Source organism: Schistocerca nitens, chromosome 5, assembly GCF_023898315.1.
Source record: "Schistocerca nitens isolate TAMUIC-IGC-003100 chromosome 5, iqSchNite1.1, whole genome shotgun sequence".
NCBI lineage: Eukaryota > Metazoa > Arthropoda > Insecta > Orthoptera > Acrididae > Schistocerca > Schistocerca nitens.
In genome coordinates this window covers 368,455,998-368,479,199 of record NC_064618.1, presented here as the reverse complement: position 1 = coordinate 368,479,199, position 23,202 = coordinate 368,455,998, and the positions used below count along the sequence as shown (strand labels likewise).

Sequence of the window (23,202 nt, the reverse complement as noted above, 5' to 3'; positions counted from 1 at the left end):
CATTTGAAAAAATAATCATAATTTTAACATTTGGACAAGTGATCATAATTTTAACTCCTCACAAATGTTTAATACTTTATTCCTGGTAAGAAATTGATCTCTGATACCTGAATATCACAATCAGCATCTTCCAATGTGCTATCCACGTATGAGCAGTTAAGATTCTCAGAGTCTGACTTAATTGCTATCATATCTTCCAAATTCATCTCGACAACTTCAACGTAATAGGTGCAGACAGACACTGCCTCTTGTTGAGGTAAACGTCTGCAGAGATTTTTATTCCAATGCAAGCCTCAGAACCAAAGACTTAGGGTAGCACTTGTAACCACTAATGCGCCGTTTGCTGAAATTTTATTGCGCAATAAAAAAAATTGCAGCAGAATCAAAAAATATTTTAAGTAGATCTTTAACGCCCTAGTGCTTTGAAAGAGAATGTTTTCATAGTTCCCATTTTCTGATACAAAAACCCACCTGGTACAAGGTACTTGAGCCTCAGAAACGTGTATCCCAGTATTGAATCTGAGTGCTTTGGTTTTCGACAAAGAAAGTGCGTTGCCTCGCATTTTTCACAGCCTTTGTGATATTGGTCGTTTTATAATCTGCCGTCCACAGTCTAAAATGCTCCAGAACGATAAATTTTTCGTTCTGACTGGAAAAACTTGTGCCGCACCCCATACAAGCTGACGTTTGTGTCCAGTGAGCTCTAGTAGTGGGTAATCCGAGAACTGAGAAGTTTTGGATTCCAACGAGTTCTCGAAGAGAACTCTAGCATTCGAAAAGCATATCTGATAAGAAGACTTACAACCGCATTTTGTGGATAGACTCGTGTCAGCAGCATCCTAGACCACAAGGGGAACAGTTAGTGGTGCACAAAGTACACACTGTAAGGAGGCGTACGGAGTGTATGTGTATGTAGATGTAGTTTAGTTACATTCGTGAAGCCGGCCGTTCTGGCCGATTGGTTCTAGGCGTTTCAGTCCGGAACCGCGCTGCTGCTACGGTCGCAGTTTCGAATCCTGCCTCGGGCGTGGATGTGTGTGCTGTCCTTAGGTTAGTTAGGTTTAAGTAGTTCTAAGTTCTAGGGGACTGATGACCTCAGATGTTAAGTCCCACAGTGCTCAGAGCCATTTGAACTTTTTTTTTTTTTTTTTTTTTAACATTCGGAAAATTTCCCAGATCTCGGCTGTGTATTCGTTTGCCTTCGTTTCCATCCGCTTGTTACTATGGGAATTCGGGTGACAACTCTCACTTGTTAACTTTGTTGTACGAGAGAGAGAGAGAGAGAGAGAGAGAGAGAGAAAGGCAGGGGATGATAGGAGTATAGTCACTAACATGATAAGAAGTGATGAGGGAGGAGGGGCTAAATTTAAATGTTAGGTCACATAATCTTCATTAAGATTCATTTTTCTTTCTAATATCCAGGTATCAGTTACTAATTGCGCCTCGTTTTTTCACTGTAATAAGCTAAAATATCAATTCAATTTTACGGAATAGTTTCATTCAAGCCGTTTGAAAAGACTTGATATCAAAGTAACCACATCAATCAAAGAAACATTTTTCTGTTTTATACGAAAGGTAGATGTTAATTGAAAAACTGCTTTCAAAAGCGTATATGGCTTCACTTTATTTACATAAAACAATATTCTTTAGAGATGCAACAGATGACATGGAATCTAACATTACGGACGCAGGCGCGCAAGACAGCACTCGGAAATCGTTAACTCAGGAGTAGGCCTACTACAGCCAGTGCGCGAATGAAGTGTGGTGTGCCCCTAGCCGTTAGACTGCACTTGCAAACGAACTCTGATGTGTTTTCTATTCCATTTGCTTCTAGAAAACGGGTATTTTGATTCTTTGAAGTTCATGATTGTGGTCATCATTACTAGCACGAGAAGTGTTTCTTAGTCTTCTAAATAAACGCAATGGTTTTCAACATTCCTGGAAAGAGAAAAGTTCAAATTTTTATGCATTCAATGTGAGCACTATGTGCTACACGACAAATACCAGAATGATGGGTCATTTCCTTCCACACACGATGCAGCGATGTCGCAGGCACAGATTTTAAAGAGCATCAGGCATGGGGGGGGGGGGAGATAAAAACGCGGTCTTTACGTAACCCCACAAATAAGTTACAAGGTGTGGGTTCTGGAGACTTGGGAGGCTACCGGCGATGAAGTTCATCTTCTGCTTCTCCTCTTCCAATACAACATCTTGGAATGGTGTCATTCAGGTAAAGTCCGCGTTTTTAACCCCCCCCCCCCCCCCCCCCCCCACACACACACGGTGCTTGACACTCCTGAAAGTCGGCGAGATTGCATTGTTGACGCTGTGAATTGGATAACTAGAGACCAGCTACTTCATGTATGGCAGGAAATGAACCACCGTTTTGATATTTGTCATGTAGCTCATGGTGCTCACGTTCAATGCATAAAAATTTGAACTTTTCTCTGTCCAGGAACGTTAGAATCGTGTTTATACCTTTTTTAGTTTGGAAGCAAAAATGTTTGAAATCTGTAGCCATTTATTTTAATGCAGCATTCTGCAAATTAATTATATGCAGTCAAGCGACAATTGTTTCACATTATATTTATATGCTTCAAAAATAATCTCATAATTAATCCAGAAATTCTTAAAAAACTTTAACACAATTAAAAATCTTTGAATTATCTTTTAATGAGATAAGTAGCACTGGTTCTTGTTTTCACATATACAAAATATTAGGCATTGTGGAAGAAATCTGAATTCTTTTGACTCGTTCAACATCCAATCTGTCGATTCATCAACTTTTTGTCAACACACAAGCTGAGAACACCGTATCGTAAATACAGCCTGAGAAACACTCAGTATCCAGGGATATTACAGATACGGTCATTTGAAGAAAAATAGGGTAGTAAAAATGGGCTCTAAAATGTATGCATTAATGCCTATGAGCACTTGTTTATCTTCGCTAAAGTGAAAGACATCTCTCCTACTGAACAAATTACCATAGCTCTTAAGGTACGCATTTCAGAGCCCATGTTTAGTAGACTTTTTTTGCTTCTAATTATCGTTCCTGTCATACCCATGAATATTTACCATTCCTCCTGGGATACCCTGAACATGCAGATGCAGGTGGTAAAAGTATCAACATCGCCAATTACGACTCTTGAGGATATTCGTATTTGAAGCTGCACCGGTATTCCGCTATGGCAGATCAATTGCGCGTTGTGCAATCTTTCCCTCACTACCGAGTTTGCCATCTGCAAGGTAGCCGTCCGGTCTCTGATCTATTGTCGGTGTCGCATTCGTTTCGAAAATTCAATTTACTTAGTGGAAGAGGTGGTTTGTTGTTTTTTGTTTGTTTTCAACTTGGTAGAAACGCTAATTTATGTTGCTATTTTTTAAGTTACACTACTGGCCAATAAAATTTCTACACCACGAAGATGAAGTGCTACAGACGCGAAATTTAACCTACAGGAAGAAGATGCTGTGATATGCAAATGATTAGCTTTTCAGAGCATCCACACAATGTTGGCGCCAGTGGCGACACCTACAAAGTGCTGATACGAGGAAAATTTCCAACCGATTTCTCATACACAAACAGCAGTTGACCGGCGTTGTCTGCTGAAACGTTGTGATGCCTCGTGTAAGGAGGAGAAATGCGTACCATCACGTTTCCGACTTTGATAAAGGTCTGATTGTAGCCTATTGCGGTTTATCGTATCGCGACATTGCAGCTCGCGTTGGTCGAGATCCAATGACTGTTAACAGAATATGGAATCGGTGGGTTCAGGAGGGTAATACGGAACGCCGTGCTGGATCCCAACGGCCTCGTATCACTAGCAGTCGAGATGACAGGCATCTTATCCGCATGGCTGTAACGGATCGTGCAGCCACGTCTAGATCCCTGAGTCAACAGATGAGGACGTTTGCAAGATAACAACCATCTGCACGAACAGTTCGACGACGTTTGCAGCAGCACGGACTATCAGCTCGGAGACCATGGCTGCGGTTACCCTTGACGCTGCATCACAGACAGGAGCGCCTGCGATGGTGTACTCAACGACGAACCCTGGTGCACGAATGGTAAAACGTCATTTTTTCGGATGAATCCAGGCGCTGTTTACAGCATCATGATGGTCGCATCCGTGTTTGGCGATATCACGGTGAACGCACATTGGAAGCGTGTATTCGTCGTCGCCATACTGGCGTATCACCCGGCGTGATGGTATGGGGTGCCATTGGTTATACGTCTCGGTCACGTCTTGTTCGCATTGACGGCACTTTGAACAGCGGACGTTGCATTTCAGCTGTGTTACAACCCGTGGCTCTACCCTTCATTCGATCGCTGCGAAACTCTAAATTTCAGCAGGATGATGCACGACCGCACGATGCAGGTCCTGTACGGGCCTTGCTGGATACAGAAAATGTTCGACTGCTGCCCTGACCAGCACATTCTCCAGATCTCTCACCAATTGAAAACGTCTGGTCATTGGTAGCCGAGCAACTGGCTCGTCACAATACGCCAGTCACTACTGTTGATGAACTGTTGTATCGTGTTGAAGCTGCATGGGCAGCTGTACCTGTACACGCCATGCAATCTCTGTTTGACTCAATGCCCAGACGTATCAAGGCCGTTATTACGGCCAGAGGTGGTTGTTCTGGGTACTGATTTCTCAGGATCTATGCACCCAAATTGTGTGAAAATGTAATCACATGCCAGTTCTAGTATATTTGTCCAATGAATACCTATTTATCATCTGCATTTCTTCTTGGTGTAGCAATTTTAGTGGCCAGTAGTGTATTTTCTAGAATGTTTCGAAAGAGACAAGCCGAAGGTACCGCGGAACACAGTTTACGAAGCGTTGGTGCTTTTGCTGGGCTGGGCTGACGTGTGCGGTGTGTCGTGTTGCAGACAAGGTAAAGAAGAAGTACGGCGAGGGCGCGGTGGTGGCGACGCTGGAGCGCGGGCCCGCTGGCCTCGGCCTCAGCCTGGCGGGCCACAAGGACCGCAACAAGATGGCCGTGCTCGTCTGCGGCCTCAACCCCGCCGGCGCCGCGCACAAGAGCGGCTGCCTGCGCGTCGGCGACGAGATTCTCGAGGTCAGTGCACTGCACCGCCCGCTAGGCCGGCGTGCTAAACATGTAGGATTGTGTTTAGGCGTAACCAGCCACTGGATGCTCTAGGAAGACACACACACACACACACACACACACACACACACACACACACACACACACACGTGTTGTAACTGAAAGTTACGATTACTTCAACCCAAACATCCACTGTAGCAGAAAACTGTATAGTTCAATAAAATGAGTGGGGGAGATTCCATGGTGCCTAACATTACATCTGAGGAGCGCCGGAACAAAACCCGAAATATACACTTTTGCTGTATTCGCGTGTTCGAGCTGTAGGGGGGGAGATACGGGAGTAATAATACATGCTGCCACAAAATAATTTTCAGCACAACGCGACATCAAGTGTTTTATGGTGTGTTTCTTCTTTTTATAGCTTCTGGAGCCATTTAGAGATCACTATTTGTTGTTGTTGTTGTTGTTGTTGTCTTCAGTCCTGAGACTGGTTTGATGCAGCTCTCCATGCTACTCTATCCTGTGCGAGCTTCTTCATCTCCCAGTACTTACTGCAATCTACATCCTTCTGAATCTGCTTAGTGTATTCATCTCTTGGTCTCCCTCTGCGATTTATACTCTCCACGCTGCCCTCCAATGCTAAATTTGTGATCCCTTGATGCCTCAGAACATGTCCTACCAACCGGTCCCTTCTTCTTGTCAAGTTGTGCCACAAACTCCTCTTCCCCCCAATTCTATTCAATACCTCCTCATTAGTTATGTGATCTACCCATCTAATCTTCTGCATTCTTCTGTAGCACCACATTTCGAAAGCTTCTATTCTCTTCTTGTCCAAACTATTTATCGCCCATGTTTCACTTCCATACATGGCTACACTCCATACAAATACTTTCAGAAATGACTTCCTGACACTTAAATCTATACTCGATGTTAACAAATTTCTCTTCTTCAGAAACGCTTTCCTTGCCATTGCCAGTCTACATTTTATATTCTCTACTTCGACCATCATCAGTTATTCTGCTCCACAAATAGCAAAACCCTTTCTGTATTAACAGCAAAAGCGGATTTATGGGATTTTGTTCCGGCGCTCCTCAATTTGATATCAGTGTTTTATTATGTTGACCTGTTATCAATCTGTAACCGATATTTTCTTTTGTAAATCATCATTATAAATTGTGTTACTCAGGCAAGAAGTGTTATTTAAGCAGGGAAGAGCATTAAAATTAAAGAACAAGAATGTAATTTATGTTGTGACTCATGTTACACATTCCGGGCCTCGTTTTCCTAATGTGCATTTTAGGTCAAAAATGTCCTCAAACTATTAGGAGTGTGGATCTGGTTTTTATCACAGAAAAGGCATATTAAGTTGGCATTCAAATGACAGAGTTACAGATTTCTAAAAATATTTATACCATGTGAAATATTGTAACATATTGAAAAAGGCACGTGACTATGTTACGTGTCTCATGTTACTTGCTACTTCTTGTTGGAAAAATTTTTTCGTGCAAACAGAGAAATGAAAATATGACATTATGTGCCGAATAAGATAAACTTAACATTAACATTTCACTTCTCAAACACTATGAAAAATTATAAGAGCATGACGTCTGGGAAAATGAACTGCAAATTCAATTAAAAGTCAGAGAACTGATAATATCCTCTTGCATTCGTAACATCAAGTAGATGTTTTATAATTTCATCACATTTTACAGGCCATTTCCAATAGTGACCACCACACTCCAGTGCGCTGATTAAGTAAGAATTTCCAAAAACTGAATTTATGTTATGTTAACCGGGGACCTAGGAACGATGGAGGGGCTCCGTCCCCGCCGCAGCCGCAGTGGTCCACAACCCACGACGACTACCGCAGTCCACGTCACCCCTCCGCCGCCCCACACCGAACCACTCTTCAGGGATATTGTGCAGTTCGGGCCCCGGTGGACACCCCAGGGAACGTCTCACACCAGACGAGTGTAATCCCTATGTTTGCGTGGTAGAGTAATGGTGGTGTACGCGTACGTGGAGAACTTGTGTGGGCAGCAATCGCCGACATAGTGTAGCTGAGGCGGAATATGGGGAACCACCCCGCATTTGCCGAGGCAGATGGAAAACCGCCTAAAAACCACCCACAGACTGGCTGGCTCACCGGACCTCAACACAATTCCGCCAGGCGGATTCGTGCCCAGGGACCGGCGCTCCTTCTCGCCCGGAAAGCCCTGCGTTAGACCGCACGGCCAACCGGGCGGGCAAAACTGAATTCACTTCTTCAGTACTGAATTTACTGTCATATTCTGCTTTATACCAGTCTCCAATTATCACTCTTTCTAAAATTTGTGCAGTATGATGATCTGCAGCAGCAAAATTCTATGGAGACAGCAGATATGTTTTTAGTACTCCTTTTTTGTACTGAAAACAGTGAATGCTTTTTATGTTTGATACTGAAGGTGCTGAAGAAAATATTTGAGCCATATTAAGTTTCACATTGATTCCTTGAATTTCATTAATAGACACATGAAAAACCTGCATAGTTGTGTTACTTGCAGCTACCTGAACGAAAGTTAATGCATAACCTACTTTGAATTTTCGCTTTTTTATTGCATTCCCCACTAGCCGTTCTGGAACTGCATCAATTCTATCTACGGCTCCTTTACCATGGGATGTAGCAAATAAGTTCCAATAGATTTGCACATTATGAAATGATCGAAACTGAAGTACAACAGCAGTAATATTTGTTTTTAAATTGTGAGGCAGGTCCATCTGACCATTCCTAAACTACCTTCACATTTTGAGCTACAATTGACAGTACCTTGCTAATGTAAGCAATTGCAGCACTCGAACCATGGCTTTATTCAGAGCACTATGTCACTTACACGGTGACAAACTTGCTTTACTAGGTTGCTTATCTTGCATCTTCTGTTGCCTATGTTTTCTAACTTTCTCCCTGTTTTTAGCTCTTCTTTCTTTTAATAACAGTCCTTGCTTATGTAGAAACTTTTGTTTATGCTTCTGCTGGCTTTTTTGAGCTGCTGCTTCTTAAATTCTTCATATTTTACTTCACTCTTTAACTTTTACCTCCTCCTACTCTGTCTTTCTGCTGCTGCTAAGGGCATCCTCTTCTTCTAATCTTAAAATAATACAACTGTGGCTTGGATTATGTTAATCACATTACACATTTAATTTTATGTTTTTACAATATTGGCTGAAATTGGGAAATTTTTAGTAGTGATATTAGCTACACATTCACGCTAGGAAGTAAATTACTGAACAAGATAAAGTTATCTCTAATATCTCTCTTGGTATAAAAACTTAACTACATGAAAGTGACTCATGTTAAATGAAAGTTCATGCTTTTGTATTATATTGTTTACCCCAACCTATAATTTACCTACTTCAGTTTTATACTGTTTCTGCAACACATAAGGGTATGTAACAGTAATATAAATAATGATATGCTAATTCTTGCCTCCCAATTAGTTGAAGCGAATGTCCAAAATCTCCAATAATTCAAACTTTCATCGCATGAAAAACATATGGCATTATAAAAATGGCTACAAATTATGGAGGGTACGCAATAATGGGACACAAATCGTCGTTACCGTACAGTAAAAACTCCAACCTTTTCAAAAATGTATAAAAAGTACCAAATTTTAAACTTGTAAATATCGTAAGTGTGTCCTACTTTACACGCAATATCACAGTGGCAGTTTGCACACTAGTGCTATCAAATTATACACCTCCTTGCAGGGTGGTAAAAACATTACTTAACTTCGGTAGTAGTTGGTACCAGTCACTTGATGCCCTGTGCCTAATACAGTGAAATCTAAATAATTTGCTGTCTCTTGGCATTCTATGACAGTTCACTGTGTCTAAAAGTACTTATAGAGACACGAGTTTGACTGTCCTAGTTATATGTAAATAGCTATTGCGAAGTCGGAGTGTAGTGCCCTGAACGGAACTCGTGCAACTGTGCTACGTAGTGTAATTGCAGGAAATGTTAGCACTTGTCGGAATAGCCGAACTGCAGGAACTGTTGGCGCTACAGGGGTTGAACTGAGAGCGTGTCCACAGTGTGCAGTGTGTCGTCTTTTCAGCGTGTCGGTGGAAGGATCGCCGTGTCCGTCAGTACTAAGAGCAGTAAAGTAGTCCCCGGCTGACAGTGCTCTCTCTGCCTGCTGACAGCACTATCCAAGGACGAATACGATGCGCTGACGGACGTGACGGCGGAAGCAGGAGGCGGTCCCAAAGAGCAAGCGCCATGTGGAGGCGACTGCTCGGCACTGAAAGGGTGTTGGTGAGCGATGTGCCTTTGTGGTGGCGGCCTCTCGTGCTTTTGTTGTCTATTTCTTGAGCCTTGTATGCGCGCACACACACACACACACACACACACACACACACAGGCGTTCGCGCGCACGCTCGGACACAAAGGGTGTACCACCATCCCTCCCTTCGAACGGCCAAATCACTGGCGACTGTCTGTCAGTGTGTAACGCCTGCAGCAAGGCATTTATTACGAAATATCCAATCCAAATACACCGGGTTTCCAATGACGTCGAATTTTCGAATGCCGGAGCAAAACCTTACTTACACACAAGTTACTTACAGATGTCTCGGCGTAAGTTGGTCCTTGACAGTTACTGTGGGCTAGGCGCAGCAGCCTTGGCGGCTTACATCAACCAGTGACGTGATGCGATTTTGTAAACGTCTCTATCGCAACACCTTAGTGTTGTCACAACTCTGTAGACAGCTACTGTTTTCGCCCGCATACGTTAGCACTTTCTGGAGTTGAAGCGACGGAAAGCGCGGCGGGACCCGCGGAGCGGCCCGCGAACAACAACACAACGGGAGAGGACGGACACGGACACGACTAACGAAGGACAGAACGAACAACAAGATCGAAACAGCGGAGTCACAAGGAAACCTAACAACCACGTCCACTCGTTCGCAGGACAAGAAAGCAAGTAAGCTGTCTAACGCGATGCGATGTGTCCAGAGACGTACGCAAATTGGACTCGCTGGATGAGTTTTTTTTTTTTTTTCTTTATTGAATTTCAATTCCCCCCGAAGGGGGCGGGCTGGCAGCAGCTTACTACGCCGCTCTTCAGCCTACAGAAGTTGTGTTAAAAAGATGAAGATAAGAAAAAATAACAGTTGGCAATAAAATCGGTGACTTAAAGGTAAAATGGCAGAAAATTCCAGTTTTTTTTTTTTTCTGGATGAGTAAGAGGCAGGCGCTTAAGTAGTATATCGGGGGCGCCGCTATTGGCCGCTGGAACTACGTGTTCGACTGTGGCGCCCTCACACTAAAAGCGGGCCAGGAGGCGCGCGCCGCCACAGCTTACGGCGCGATGGTGCAGAGACCTCTAGGGGTCTTCGACGTCCATGACGTCTGGCGGGGATTCAAATTTCGCGGCGTGCGGTACCAGACTTTCCAGTTGAAAGCTTACAACAACGCTACCAACTGTCAGGTAGCTTCGTACACCGTCTCGACTATAGGCTGCAATGGTAGGTGGCATTAATTTGCATGAGCTAATTCGGGTGGGCGAATTAAGTCAGCGTTCAGCTCTCAATCCCCGTACCCCCTTGCTTTAGATTTCCCAGTGGCTGCCTGCCAAATACGTTTAACTTCACTTGTCAAAATTGCTTAGACTTTCAAAACACTGGTTAACAGAATTTTGGCAGTTTGAAATGAGTTCGATTTCATGGTAAACCTATCAATCTGCATCTCATTTCGCCCAAACCACCACCCATAATTTTTTTTTTTTTTTGCTTCCTTTCACCAGACGTAGAGTCTTGTAAGTAAGGGAAAATACATCGCGCCTATACGAAAGTTAAAGAGATTTTTGTAGAAAATAGGGATGGCTATATCAATATCAACAGCTTAGACGGCTAGCAAGTAGTAAGCAAAGAAGAGAAGGGTGGAAAGAAAGCATAGAGGGGATATACAAGGGAAATGAAATTGAAGACAATATTACATAAAGAAAAATGGAAGTAGGTGAAGATCGGATAGGAGATGCGATACTGCAAGAAGAATTTAGCAGATCGCTGAAAGACCTTGATAGAAGAAAGGCGTCAGGAGTAGCCGACCTTGAGGAAGATCAGTTTGGCTTCCAGAGAACTGGGAGAAACTCCAGGAATACAGCCCCAACGACTCATCTTAGAAGAAAAGTAAAAGACAGACAAGAAGGCGAATAAACTTTGCGTACCGTGGCTTAAGCTGACGAAGGTTATCAATGGTTATAGCATTTGCAGATTTTGAGAAAGCTCTTGACAGTGTTAACTGGAATACACCATTTGAAATTCTGAAGGTAGCTGGAATAACATACAGGTAGCGATAGATTAAATACAACTTGTACAGAAACCAAACTACTGTTAATAGGAGTCGAAGGGCGTGGAAGAGAAGCATTGGTCGAGTAGGGAGTGAGACAAGATTGTGATCTATCCCCGATGTTATTCGGTCTGTAGATTGAGCAAGCAGGAAACGAAACCAAAGAGAAATATGCAAAGGAAATTTAAGTTTAGGGAGAAGAAATACAATCTTAGAGGTTTGCCATTGAAATTGCAGTCCGATATTCGTGATATGTTTTGACAACGTTATTTACGTTAAAGGTTGACGCACACAAAATGCACACGGGCTATGTCAAGAACAAGTGTTCTCAAGAAGAGAAATATGATATTGTAGAACATTAACCTAGCGCCCACTGCTTTGCTCACATAGACTGTATGGTCTGTACCGATTTTTGTTTTTGTTTTCCTTTAATCAAATAATTATGTTGTTCACAAAATGCAACACCTGTAAACTTTTCACGTTAAATAAGGCAAAAGAAACGTGATCTATTCTGAATATATTTATGACCAAAAAGCGATTTTTGTTAATCAAACCTTTTGCGATATTAACGTGATATATCCACAGAAACTTCCAACCTCTAACACATATTTCTTTATATATAACTTAGCCATGAAATACCAATTTTCATAGATTTAGTTTGAAATTTTTTTAATATAGCAAAATATTTTCTTAAAAATTTTCGTTCCCTATTTCACACTCTTGAGGACTGAATTTCCGAAAACAGTGAAACACATGTTTTTTTATTTCTGATAGAGAAGCCAAATAAAAATTTTCATAGTTAGCTTTGAAGATGCTTTCATAATGAAATAATTTCATAAAACTTTCCATCCAATATTTCACTCCCTTAGGGGTCTGAATTTCCAAAAACGCAGAAAGAAGTATTTTTTTAATTTGTAACTGAGAAGTCAAACACCAGTTTTCATAGACGTATCTTTAAAATACTTTAGTGGATCTTTATTAATGAGTTATTTAAAAAAAAACTTTATTCGTTATTTCACCCCTGTAGGAGCTGAATTTCCAAAATTGGTGAGGCAAGGTTTTTTTTAAAAAATTTTTGATCAAGAAACCAAATACTAATTTTCGTAGTTCTCGCTTCACAATTCCCTTGATAGAGACATATTTTCAGAAATCCTTTCAGCTTCTATATCACCCCCTTAATGGTGGAATTTTGAAAAATCCCCTCTTAAACGACGCCTACAACATAAGATCAACACTCTCTCCAAATTTCAAATTTCTGTCGTTAGCACTTGGCGCTAGGCATTCAGTCAGGTCAGTGCCTTGTGTAGATGTGTTCTTCAATGGAAGTGAAACATGAACGAAAAACGATACTGAATATTTACATGGATAAATAATGTAGAGATTGCTGAATCGAATCTGGGAGAGAAGAACTTAGTAGCATAATATTTTGGCAAAAATAAGGTATGTGTTTGCAGGAAACATCGTGAGGCATCAAATTTTAGTTAATGTAATGGTGGTGGCGGTGGTGTTGGTGGCGGTGGTCGTCTCTGTTTCAGGTATAATTGGTCATTTTGATTCATATATTCTTGAATCCAACTCGAACAGACTTTACTTTTAAAACGAAGATTAGTAGTGGGACTGCGCATTCCATTATCACAGAGCGGCTCTCTCATGGACGTTGGGCGGTAGTTACCTTCATTGATACTGCATATCGCTAGAATGTAGTTACCCCTCACAATTGTCGTCGCCTGTCTGTTGCGACTTTCATTTCGCAGTGCTTTTTGCCTCATTCATATATAGGTCGTAGTTATCAAAATTTCCGTTGGTTTAACAGCCTCGTTCGTGAGGAACTTCCCTTTAATACGTTGCCCTAAACGTCGATGTGGCCTGACGCAACTGTCAACTCTGCGAAGGGTTAATAAGTGAGTATGCTTTAACCTTTGTAGTTGCCCTCACTCAATCACTCACTCACTCATTCAAAGCGTCAACGCTGATCAATCGTGACAGCAGAAGCTTAATTTATAATTAACTAATTTTTGTACAAGATAAATTCGTATTTTAAATAATAATTACTTTATTAAGGATTTATTGACAGGGAGGACATGGCTTATTATCCTGGATGGAGATTGATCAACAGGTTTGTGTCCCAGGGAACTTTGCATCGACCATTGCTGTTAGTTTTCTATATTAATGACCTTGCAGAAAATGTTAATGACTTTCTGCAGGAAATACTATTACCTGTGATGAAGTACTCTTTGAAAAATGTTCCCATGTATTCAGTCTGATCTCGATGAGCTTCCAAAGTGGTGAAAAGATTGGGAACTTGCTTGAAATTTTCGGAAATGTAAAATCAGGCACGTCGCGAAAGACAAAAAAGTAGTATCCTGTGATTCCAATATCAAGGAGTCTCAGTTGGAATCAGTGGACTTATATAAATATCTTTGTGTAAGAGTATGTAAGGATATGAAATAGAAACGTCACATTGGCTTTGTCGAAAGTAAAGTAGGCGGCAGACTTCGATTAATTGGCGGGATACTGGGAAAATAGCATCAGTCTACAAAAGAGACTGTTTACAGAACGTGTGTGTCCCAGATCTTAGAACATTATTGAAGCGTTTGTATGAACGCGCATTAATATAATTGAATCGCCTCAATGTGCCGTGAATCCTCCACCTTGAGTAGAGATATAATATTACGTTCGCTCTCCTGCGGATATCTCAAAGAAGCGACGAAGGGAGACATGGATATGGACGGGGACTGCGGGTAGACGGCGCTGGGTGGGAGTGTTATAGTCTGCTCACCTGTGATGCACACTGTGTCCGGATGGCGCAGTGGTTAACGCAACTGCCCAGTAAGCAGGAGGTCCTCTGTTCGAGTTCCGGTCCAGCACACATTTTCACTCACCACGCGCAGCTTACAACAATAATTCCTTCCCTTTCCTTTCTCCACCCTCCACCTTTAATTTACATAACTACTGAAGCGTGTGGGATTCATACAACAGAACGTGCTAATGCAGTGCTAACAGCGAATACTGAAAGTGTACAATTCCCGCCAAAGAGCGAAACGGAAATGTTACAATCGAGCTGAAGATTGGTAACTTACCAAGTAGCAAACTATCCCGCGAAAGCTTACGTATGAAGATTTAAGAACCAGTTTAAGTAAATAGTCCAGAAATATCGTACAGCTGCCTATGTATAACTCCCAGAGAGACTACGAAGGTGAAATTAGACGAATTACTGTGCTCACAGTGGCATTTAAGAAGCCATTCTTCCCGCGTCTCATATGCGATTGGAACGGGAAGGAATCCTAATACGCGGTGGAATGCCAAGTGCCCTCGGCCATGCATTTCGCAGTGGTTTGCAGAATATACAGGGGTACTGTAAACGGTTCATTCGTTTTTAAAGCTCTATAGCTTTCAAAGTATTACATGTACAAATATGAGAGATGCATGAATAGAACCGTAAACTGCCAAGTTTCCATTACGCACTCTACAAACGTTGTATGGGTGCCCATCTGGTCATACACTCTCGTCCAATTGATAGTCGAGTTCCCGCGCCCGGGTTCCCGGGTTCGATTCCCGGCGGGGTCAGGGATTTTCTCTGACTCGTGATGACTGGGTGTTGTGTGCTGTCCTTAGGTTAGTTAGCTTTAAGTAGTTCTAAGTTCTAGGGGACTGATGACCATAGATGTTAAGTCCCATAGTGCTCAGAGCCATTTGAACCATTTTGATAGTCGAGTTCGTTCCATACGTTATATAGCAACAGTTGTCAAAGGCCATCACAGCAGCATTCAAGCGTTCTCAAAGCTGTTCCAGTGTTCTTGGCAGTGGGAGGACGTAAACACGGTCCTTAGTGTAACCCCGAAAGTAACCCCGAAAGAAAAAGTCAAAAGGCGTTAGGTCAGGCGACCTGGGGAGCCAAGGGAACAGAGACACATCATCTTCATCCCTACACCCAATCCAGCGATGCGGAATTTCGTCGTTTAGGTAGCGACGAATATCGATGCTCCAATGAGAAGGTGCCCAATCTTGTTGGGGAATGATGTTCCCTGTAGCAGGCATTTGTAGAGACAACCACAATACAACACATCAAGGTAGGAGGTACTCGTCGCAGTCTTCTCACAGAAGAAAAATGGCCCATGGAGCTTCGTGTGTGACGTTACGCAGAAAACTTTAACCTTTGGCGAATCTTGTTCAATCGCCACAGTTGAATGAGTGCTCAGTGTCCAAAAATCTCACATTGTGGCGATTAACCTTTCCAGATATATGGAAAGTTGCTTCGTCGCTGGATGTCAGCTAGGAGGTGAAATGCTCATCCTCTCAAGAGCTTCCTGCATTGTGATGCAAAATTGAAGGCGCCGGGTTTTAATTCTTGCACTAGCTGCAGAATGAAATGTTAATCGCCGTCGATAAATCTTCCACAAGGTTTGCAGCATTTTTCCAAGTTCGTGGCTAGCGCGGACCCTAGATTTTTTTTTGCACTGCGTACGAAACATTCTCATCTCGGTTGCGTATGGCACACTTGGTCGACAGGTACTTTTTCTGTTTGCAGTGACAACCAATGTGTCGATAGCAAAGCACAATGCTCATTTTAGACAGCAACTCGTTTCCGTAATTCCTTCTGGATGCACTTTGCTTGGTTGTAACAGATGAACATCTCGCATATTCCAGCACACAAGAACTTTTTGTTGCTTCGTCGCCGTTCTGACGGGACACTGCACTCGTAACATCAACTGCCCGGTGACTTTACGGCTCTATTTGCATCAATCACATTTGTACACGCAAACTCTGGAAACATTAGAGCTCTGAAAACGAATGAATCATTTATAGTAGCCCTGTATGTGTTCATATGAAATGGTAAAACATAATAAATAAGAACAGTTACTTTGAAAAGCATTTTAACAAGTAGTTCCTTACATAAGAAACAATTTACAATTTTTTGAGGCGAATAAGAACGAACTGAGGAGTTCGCTTCATTGGTATAAAAATGATCTTGTCCTTCATTATAACCAACCATTTTTCATCTGCCACTGGGAGAAGGTCTTGTAATGGGACGGTTCTTTAATTAGATACTCGACTCTGTACGCATCTCGTATAAATTCGCTCGGGCTGCTGTGATCTGTCTTGCTCATACAACGTATCTGTTAACTGGAATCTGCACTGCAGAGACTCGCGCACTGTGTAGCCTATTGATCTAGCGCGACGGTAGGCCTCTAAGTCGCTGATTAAGCGGCAATCAAATTGTGGCGGCCGAGATCAATAGCAACTCAATTATACAGTGTACTCCTCATGAGAACACAATGGAAGTTGAAACAAATCCCCCTTTAATTTTACCGAGCGTGGTGGTGCAGTGACCTAGGCACTGGTTTGGCATTCAGGAAGGCGGTGGTTCAAATCCCTGTTCGGCCATCAATTTAGGTTTTCCGGGTTTTTCCTGAAATCGATTAAGGACTATGCTGGGATGTTTCCTTTGAAAAGGTATTGTCCCCTATCTCTGACGATATCGTCATCCATGGGCGATGGAATGTTAAAAGCCTATATTGTTTCCTTTCTCTTTAATTCGTCATTTATGAGTCTTTCACGATGATTCTGTACTTATACTGTGTATCATACGTTTTTAGTCATAATTCTGTGACCATTTTATAGACCATTCTTTGATTTAAATTCTGAGGAAGACACGCCTAGCAGTGTTGAAACCCGGTTAATTCGTTAAAAATAGTGACCGAGGACTGTTTTCTTTCAATTTTTGATGATGATGATAATGAAATGATGAGGACAACACAAACACACAGTCTACGGGCAGAGAAAATCACCAAGCCGGCCGGGAATCTAACCGGGGACCACGTCATCCAGAGGCAGCAACGCTAGCCACTAGACCACAAGCCGCGGACAAAATCGGTGAAGTACAAATGCAAGGAATATCTACAACTGCCGAGATGAAACAAAAGCAATAAATCACCAATGCAAGCACTGTTGTTGTATAATAATTGGAAATAAAAGTTCATTTCTTCAGTCTCTCTGTTTACAATTGGAGTTAATTGAAATATAATTAATTTACATATCGGACTGACTCTAATTTGCATTTAAAAATGTGGTTAATTTGCGTAATCGCAGAATGAAAAGAGACGAGGCGTACTGCTTCTACGCTTTTCAAGGTGACTCCTGTACATAAGAAGGATAAAAGAACGGACCCGCAAAATTGAAGAGCAATATCCTTAACATCGGGTTGCTGCAGAATTCTTGAGACGAGTCTAATTTCGAATATAAGAGTAATAAACTTCCTTGATGCAGAGACGTTTCTATCCACATATCAACACGGAAGCACCGCTTGTGAGAAACTCTGGTTTCCCGTTCCTTGCGTGGCATCCTTTGACCCATGGATGAAGGGAAACAGGCAGATTCCATATTCCTAGCCGGCCGGAGTGGCCGTGCGGTTCTAGGGCTGCAGTCTGGAACCGCGCGACCGCTACGGTCGCAGGTTCGAATCCTGCCTCGGGCATGGACGTGTGTGATGTCCTTAGGTTAGTTAGGTTTAATTAGTTCTAAGTCCTAGGCGACTGCTGACCTCAGAAGTTAAGTCGCATAGTGCTCAGAGCCATTTCAACCATATTCTTAGATTTCCAGGAAGCGTTTGCACGGTTCCCAATTGCAGATTGTTACCGGAGATTCGAGCATGTGGAATAGATCCCCGGGTATGTGAGTGACTCGAAGACTTCTTAAGTACTAGAACCCAGTGGGTTGTTATCGACGTCGAGTGTTCATCAGAGATAGGGGCATTGCTAGGAGTGCTCCAGGGAAGTATGATAGGGCAGCCCTTGTTCTCTACATATGAGTATCTGGTATCGAGTGCCGCAGAGGTTGAAAGCCCGCCGGAGGAGATGGACCTCGATAGCCAATAGAGGGCCCGGTATTTAGGCAGCCGCAAAGCGAACAGTCACGGCTCAGTGCTCGCGCTTGATACCTACGGATCGATCTTCGCTGTACCAGACCTGTTGGATAACTCCCTTGCTTGTCACTCGGTTGCTCTCTCTGGTTGCGTCTTGTATTTGTTTCTTCGCTGCTCTTATGGTATTGTCATCGTAGTGGCGACTAGCTTGCGTAGCGCCTCGTGCCCGCAAGGTTGTTTGCCCTTCACCTGGTCTGTTGTCTTGTCCGTAGCCTACCTGTCACATTTCGGTCTCCGTACCGGGGGGTTGGGTCAGTCTTCCGCAGGCGGCTCTTCCGCATGGCGGCTCCCTCCGTTTCTGTATTCTCCGGCGTGCACACCGAAAACCGGCTACCACGTATATACCTAGTGATGTGTCGGCAGCTGGGCCAACACCTTGTAGATAGAGGTGGCTTAAAAGGCACGCTAGACTAACGCAGACGGGCGTGAAGTACTGGAACAGGATACGTAATTAATGCTATGAAGAAAAGTACGTAGCTGGTATAATACTTATCTTTAATCAATCATTGTGGTACATCGCACAAAGGAGACTTTAATTACAATCACTGTAAGGCTAATGGCGCCTTGCTAGTTCGTAGCCATTAACTTAGCTGAAGGCTATTCTGTCTCTCGGCTAATGAGAGAGAAAGGCTTCGTACGTCTAGTCGCTAGCTCTGTCGTCCGTACAACTGGGCTGAGTTCGAGTCAGTCTCTCGAGACCTGCCTTGTGGTGGCGCTAGGTTTGCGATCACACAGTGGCGACACGCGGGTCCGACATGTACTAAAGGACCGCGGCCGATTTAAGCTACCACCTAGCACGTGTGGTGTCTGGCTGTGACACCACATTCCTCCCCCGCAAATCGGCGAACGGTCGTGAGATAAGGCTTCCGCCCGCCGTGGGGAGAACCCCATGTTGACGTATGCGATGAGGTGGGGAGCCTAACAACAGGCGAGGCTGTGCCACCCGCACCCGGCCATTCGGTCCGAGGGGAGCTAGGAAACGCCTGAAAACCTAGTCCAGGGTGCACGTCAACATGCGGTGTATGCGCCCGTAAAGAGACAGGAGGGGCCGAAGGGTCGACCTCCATGTGGTCGGAGAATCCGACGCGCGATGACGACATCTGGTCCGGAGCGGGCAAGAGTTCCATGGCGGAGGACAGCTGGTCACGGGAAGCGATCGGCGGCGCGTGACCCAGGGAGGCGCGTGGCGGCTGCAGCGAAGCGTCCACTGCGGGCGGCGCCGGAGGCGGCTGCGGCGGCTGCGGCGGCGGCGCGACGCCATGAGGCAAAACGGAAGGCAGCGTCGGTAACACCTGGGGATGAGGTGAGCCAGTAGATGGGTCCCCAGGGTGCTGACCTGACGGCTCCGTCGCTGAAAGCAGACGGGGAGCGGCAGAACCCGGGCGACGACAGAGGCGCAGCTGATTGAGATGCCGACGCACCTCACCAGAGGCCCCCAAAACCAAATACATCGCGCGGCCGAGGCAGCGAAGAATGCGCCCAGCGAGCCAACGCCGTGAACCGCGATAGGTGCGATAGAAGACAACGTCGCCAGGAGCAAATGCAGGAGTCTGCCGCTGCACAGGAACCTGATGCGGCGGATGCAGCAAAGACATCAAGGTTCGATGAGAACGACCATGGAGCAACTCAGCCGGCGAGCGACCATCGCGGGGCTGAGAGCGATACGAGGACAAAAAGAGCAATAATGCGTCCTCCCGAGAATGCGACTCTTTCAATTTCAACATCTGTGACTTGAAAGTCCGGACCAATCGTTCCGCGGCACCGTTTGACTGAGGCGAAAACGGCGCGGACGTCAGATGTTGAATACCATTGGCTTTGCAGAAGGACTGAAATTCTGCGGACATGAATTGTGGGCCATTGTCGGAAACAATAGTCTGCGGAAGACCTTCAATGCAAAAGATAGCAGACAAGGCTTGGATTGTGGCAGAAGACGTCATGGAAGACATCCGGACAACAAAAGGAAAATTACTGAAAGCATCGACCACAACCAACCAACGAGCATTCCAGAATGGACCAGCAAAATCGATGTGCAAGCGTTGCCAAGGGGAAGTGGCTTTCGGCCATGCAAAGAATTTCCGCGGCGGTGCGGATTGCTGTTCGGCACACGCCACGCAAGAGGAGCACATATTCGTAATCGCAGCATCGATTCCGAACCAAGTACAGTGCTGACGAGCAAGTTGTTTCGTACGCACTATACCCCAATGTCCGTGGTGAAGAAGCCGTAAGACAGAGGACTGTAACGAACGTGGGACCACGACTCGGGACTGATCATTATCAGAACGCAACAACAAAACACCACGTCGTACAAAAAGTCTCTCCTTGTGAGCAAAAAATCGGCGAACCAGCGGATCCTCGATCCGTGACTTGGACAAGGGCCATTGCGTAGCAACAAAACGCAAAACGGGAGCAAGGACAGGGTCAGCAGCCGTGGCTGTAGCGACACGACGAAAATCAATCGGAAACGATGCGACCACGTCATCGGTTTCCGCATCAATGAACATGCAAGCAAGTTCGGAAGAATCGAATGCTTTATCCGCAGCAACAGGCAAACGGGACAACGCATCAGCGTTTCCGTGCTTAGCAGTGGACCGATACAAGATATCGTAGCGGTACTGCGAGAGGAAAAGAGACCAGCGAATGAATTTCTGCGCCGTACGCGGAGGTACCGGCTTGTGCGGATGAAAAAGCGATGTCAAAGGTTTGTGGTCCGTGATGATGGTAAAGTGACGACCATACAAGAAATCGTGAAACTTAGTAACACCAAACACGAGAGCTAAAGCCTCTTTCTCTACCTGTGAAGAATTTCTTTGCGCAGATGAGAGCAATTTGGACGCAAAGGCAATAGGGCGATCATGCGATCCATCTTTGTGCGCAGGCACAGCACCGATCCCGAAATCCGATGCATCTACCATCAACAAAAGGGTTTTCTGGGGATCGAACGGCATAAGGCAAGTATGTGAAAGCAACGCCGATTTCAACTGGCGAAAGGCGCGTTCGCATTCCGTCGTCCAGACGAACGGAACACCTTTACGGCGTAAGCGATGAAGCAGAGCTGAAATGGAAGAGGCATGGGGAACATATTTATGGTAGTAATTAATTTTCCCCAACACACTTTGCAGCTGTTTCAAGTTCTACGGTGACGGCAAATCCTGTATGGCACGGAGGTGCTCTGGACTCGGATGTATTCCTTGGGCATTGAGGACATGGCCCAGGTAGGGTAAATCCCGAGCAAAAAACACACATTTGTCCTTCCTCAAGCGAAGACCATTTTGTCGCAAGACCTGAAATAATGTTCGGAGATTTTGCAAATGTTCGGCTTCTGTCTTTCCGGAGATCACAATATCGTCCAGATAGTTCGCAGCAGTAGGGACCGACGCACAAATACTTTGTAAATATTGCTGAAACAATGCAGGGGCGGATGCACACCCGAAAGGCAGTCTTTTGAAGCGAGACAAGCCAAGATGCGTGTTTACCACCAAGACGCGCTGGGATTCTTCGTCCACAGGTATTTGCAAGTACGCATCTGCTAGGTCCAACTTTGAAAAATATTTTCTCGGGCACAGTTTGTCAAAACGATCTTCCGGGCGGGGCAAAGGAAAAGTAGCAGTTACTAGTTGTGGATTCACAGTTGCCTTGAAGTCCACACAAAGTCTCAATTTTCCGGAAGGTTTTGGCAAAATTACTAAGGGTGAGGCCCAGAGAGAAGCCTGCACACGTTCAATTACACCTTGAGATTCTAAACCGTTTAATGTTCTTGCGACCTTATCACGCAATGCGTGGGGAACATTGCGCGCTCTGAAAAACTTCGGTTGCGCGTTTGCTTTCAGTTCCAAATGTGCTTCATAGTTCTTAGCGCAACCAAGGCCCGGTGCAAAAATGTCCGCAAATTCTTCACATAGACTAGAAACACTGGCGGATCGCACAGTCTTAATCACTGAGAGGACCTGATTTACTATAGACAAGTTAAACAACTGAAATAAATCTAAACCAAACAAGTTCACTGCAGCAGAAGAACGAAGAACGTAAAATGACAAAAGTTTTGTTTGTCCCTTGTATGTTGCAAGAAGGCTGCACTGTCCTAACACTGGTATTTTCTGGCCTGAGTAACTATTGAGCTGAACATTTGCGGCACGCAACAGAGGTTTGCCCAGTTGGTTGTACGTGTCGTGATTGAGCAATGAAACTGCAGCTCCGGTATCGAGCTGGAATGGTATCACTTTGCCTGCAAAGTCTAAGTCGACAAAAAGTTTATTGTCCTGCTGACGACAAAAGCGACTGTGTTGTGCAACTGGAACAGACACTGGGACAGAATCACGTGCGACGTGACGGGACGTCCGTCGACGTCGACGCACACTTTTTGTGGAATGAACACTGTCACCGGACGGGGTGGAATGAACTACATGAATATCCATGGGCGAAGGTTCACGAGCCTGAGATTCCTTGGTTCGATTCCGGCGCGAAGCAAAGGGCCTGGAATTGGTGTGAGTGTCTGATCGGAGCTTTTTCTGGCAAACACTTTGGACATGTCCTTTCTTATGACAGTAAAAGCAAATAGCTTGGCGTGACGGGCAATTTTCACGCGAATGTCGAGTTGCACACCGCGGGCATGATTTCACTGCATTAGCTTGCTTACGCGGCGCACGTGTTTGCGAGCTAGGCTGCCGCTGCGCTGACGGGCGCGAGGGCCGCTGAGCGTCCCGTGCAGCGGGCCCGGCGGGCCGGTTAATGTGACACACTGCCGGCGAAGTTGCAAATGAGTCCTGAGCAAAGTCAAGTGTGTCTTGCCTATCCAATATGTCTATCACTTGTTGAAGGGAGGGATTAACTAGTTTCAAAATCTGTTCCCGTATGCGAACATCAGAAACGTTCTGTGCTATTGCAT

At 44.5% G+C, this 23,202-nt stretch overlaps 1 protein-coding gene across 1 annotated transcript in view; it reads left to right on the top strand.

Annotated features, from left to right (window-relative positions):
- LOC126260459 (multiple PDZ domain protein) overlaps positions 1–23,202 on the top strand; it is a 1,565,360-nt gene that overhangs the window by 825,283 nt on the left and 716,875 nt on the right. The window contains exon 13 of the mRNA XM_049957788.1: positions 4,895–5,082. Within this exon, the coding sequence (XP_049813745.1) occupies positions 4,895–5,082 (188 nt within the window). The remainder of the gene's footprint in view (positions 1–4,894; positions 5,083–23,202) is intronic.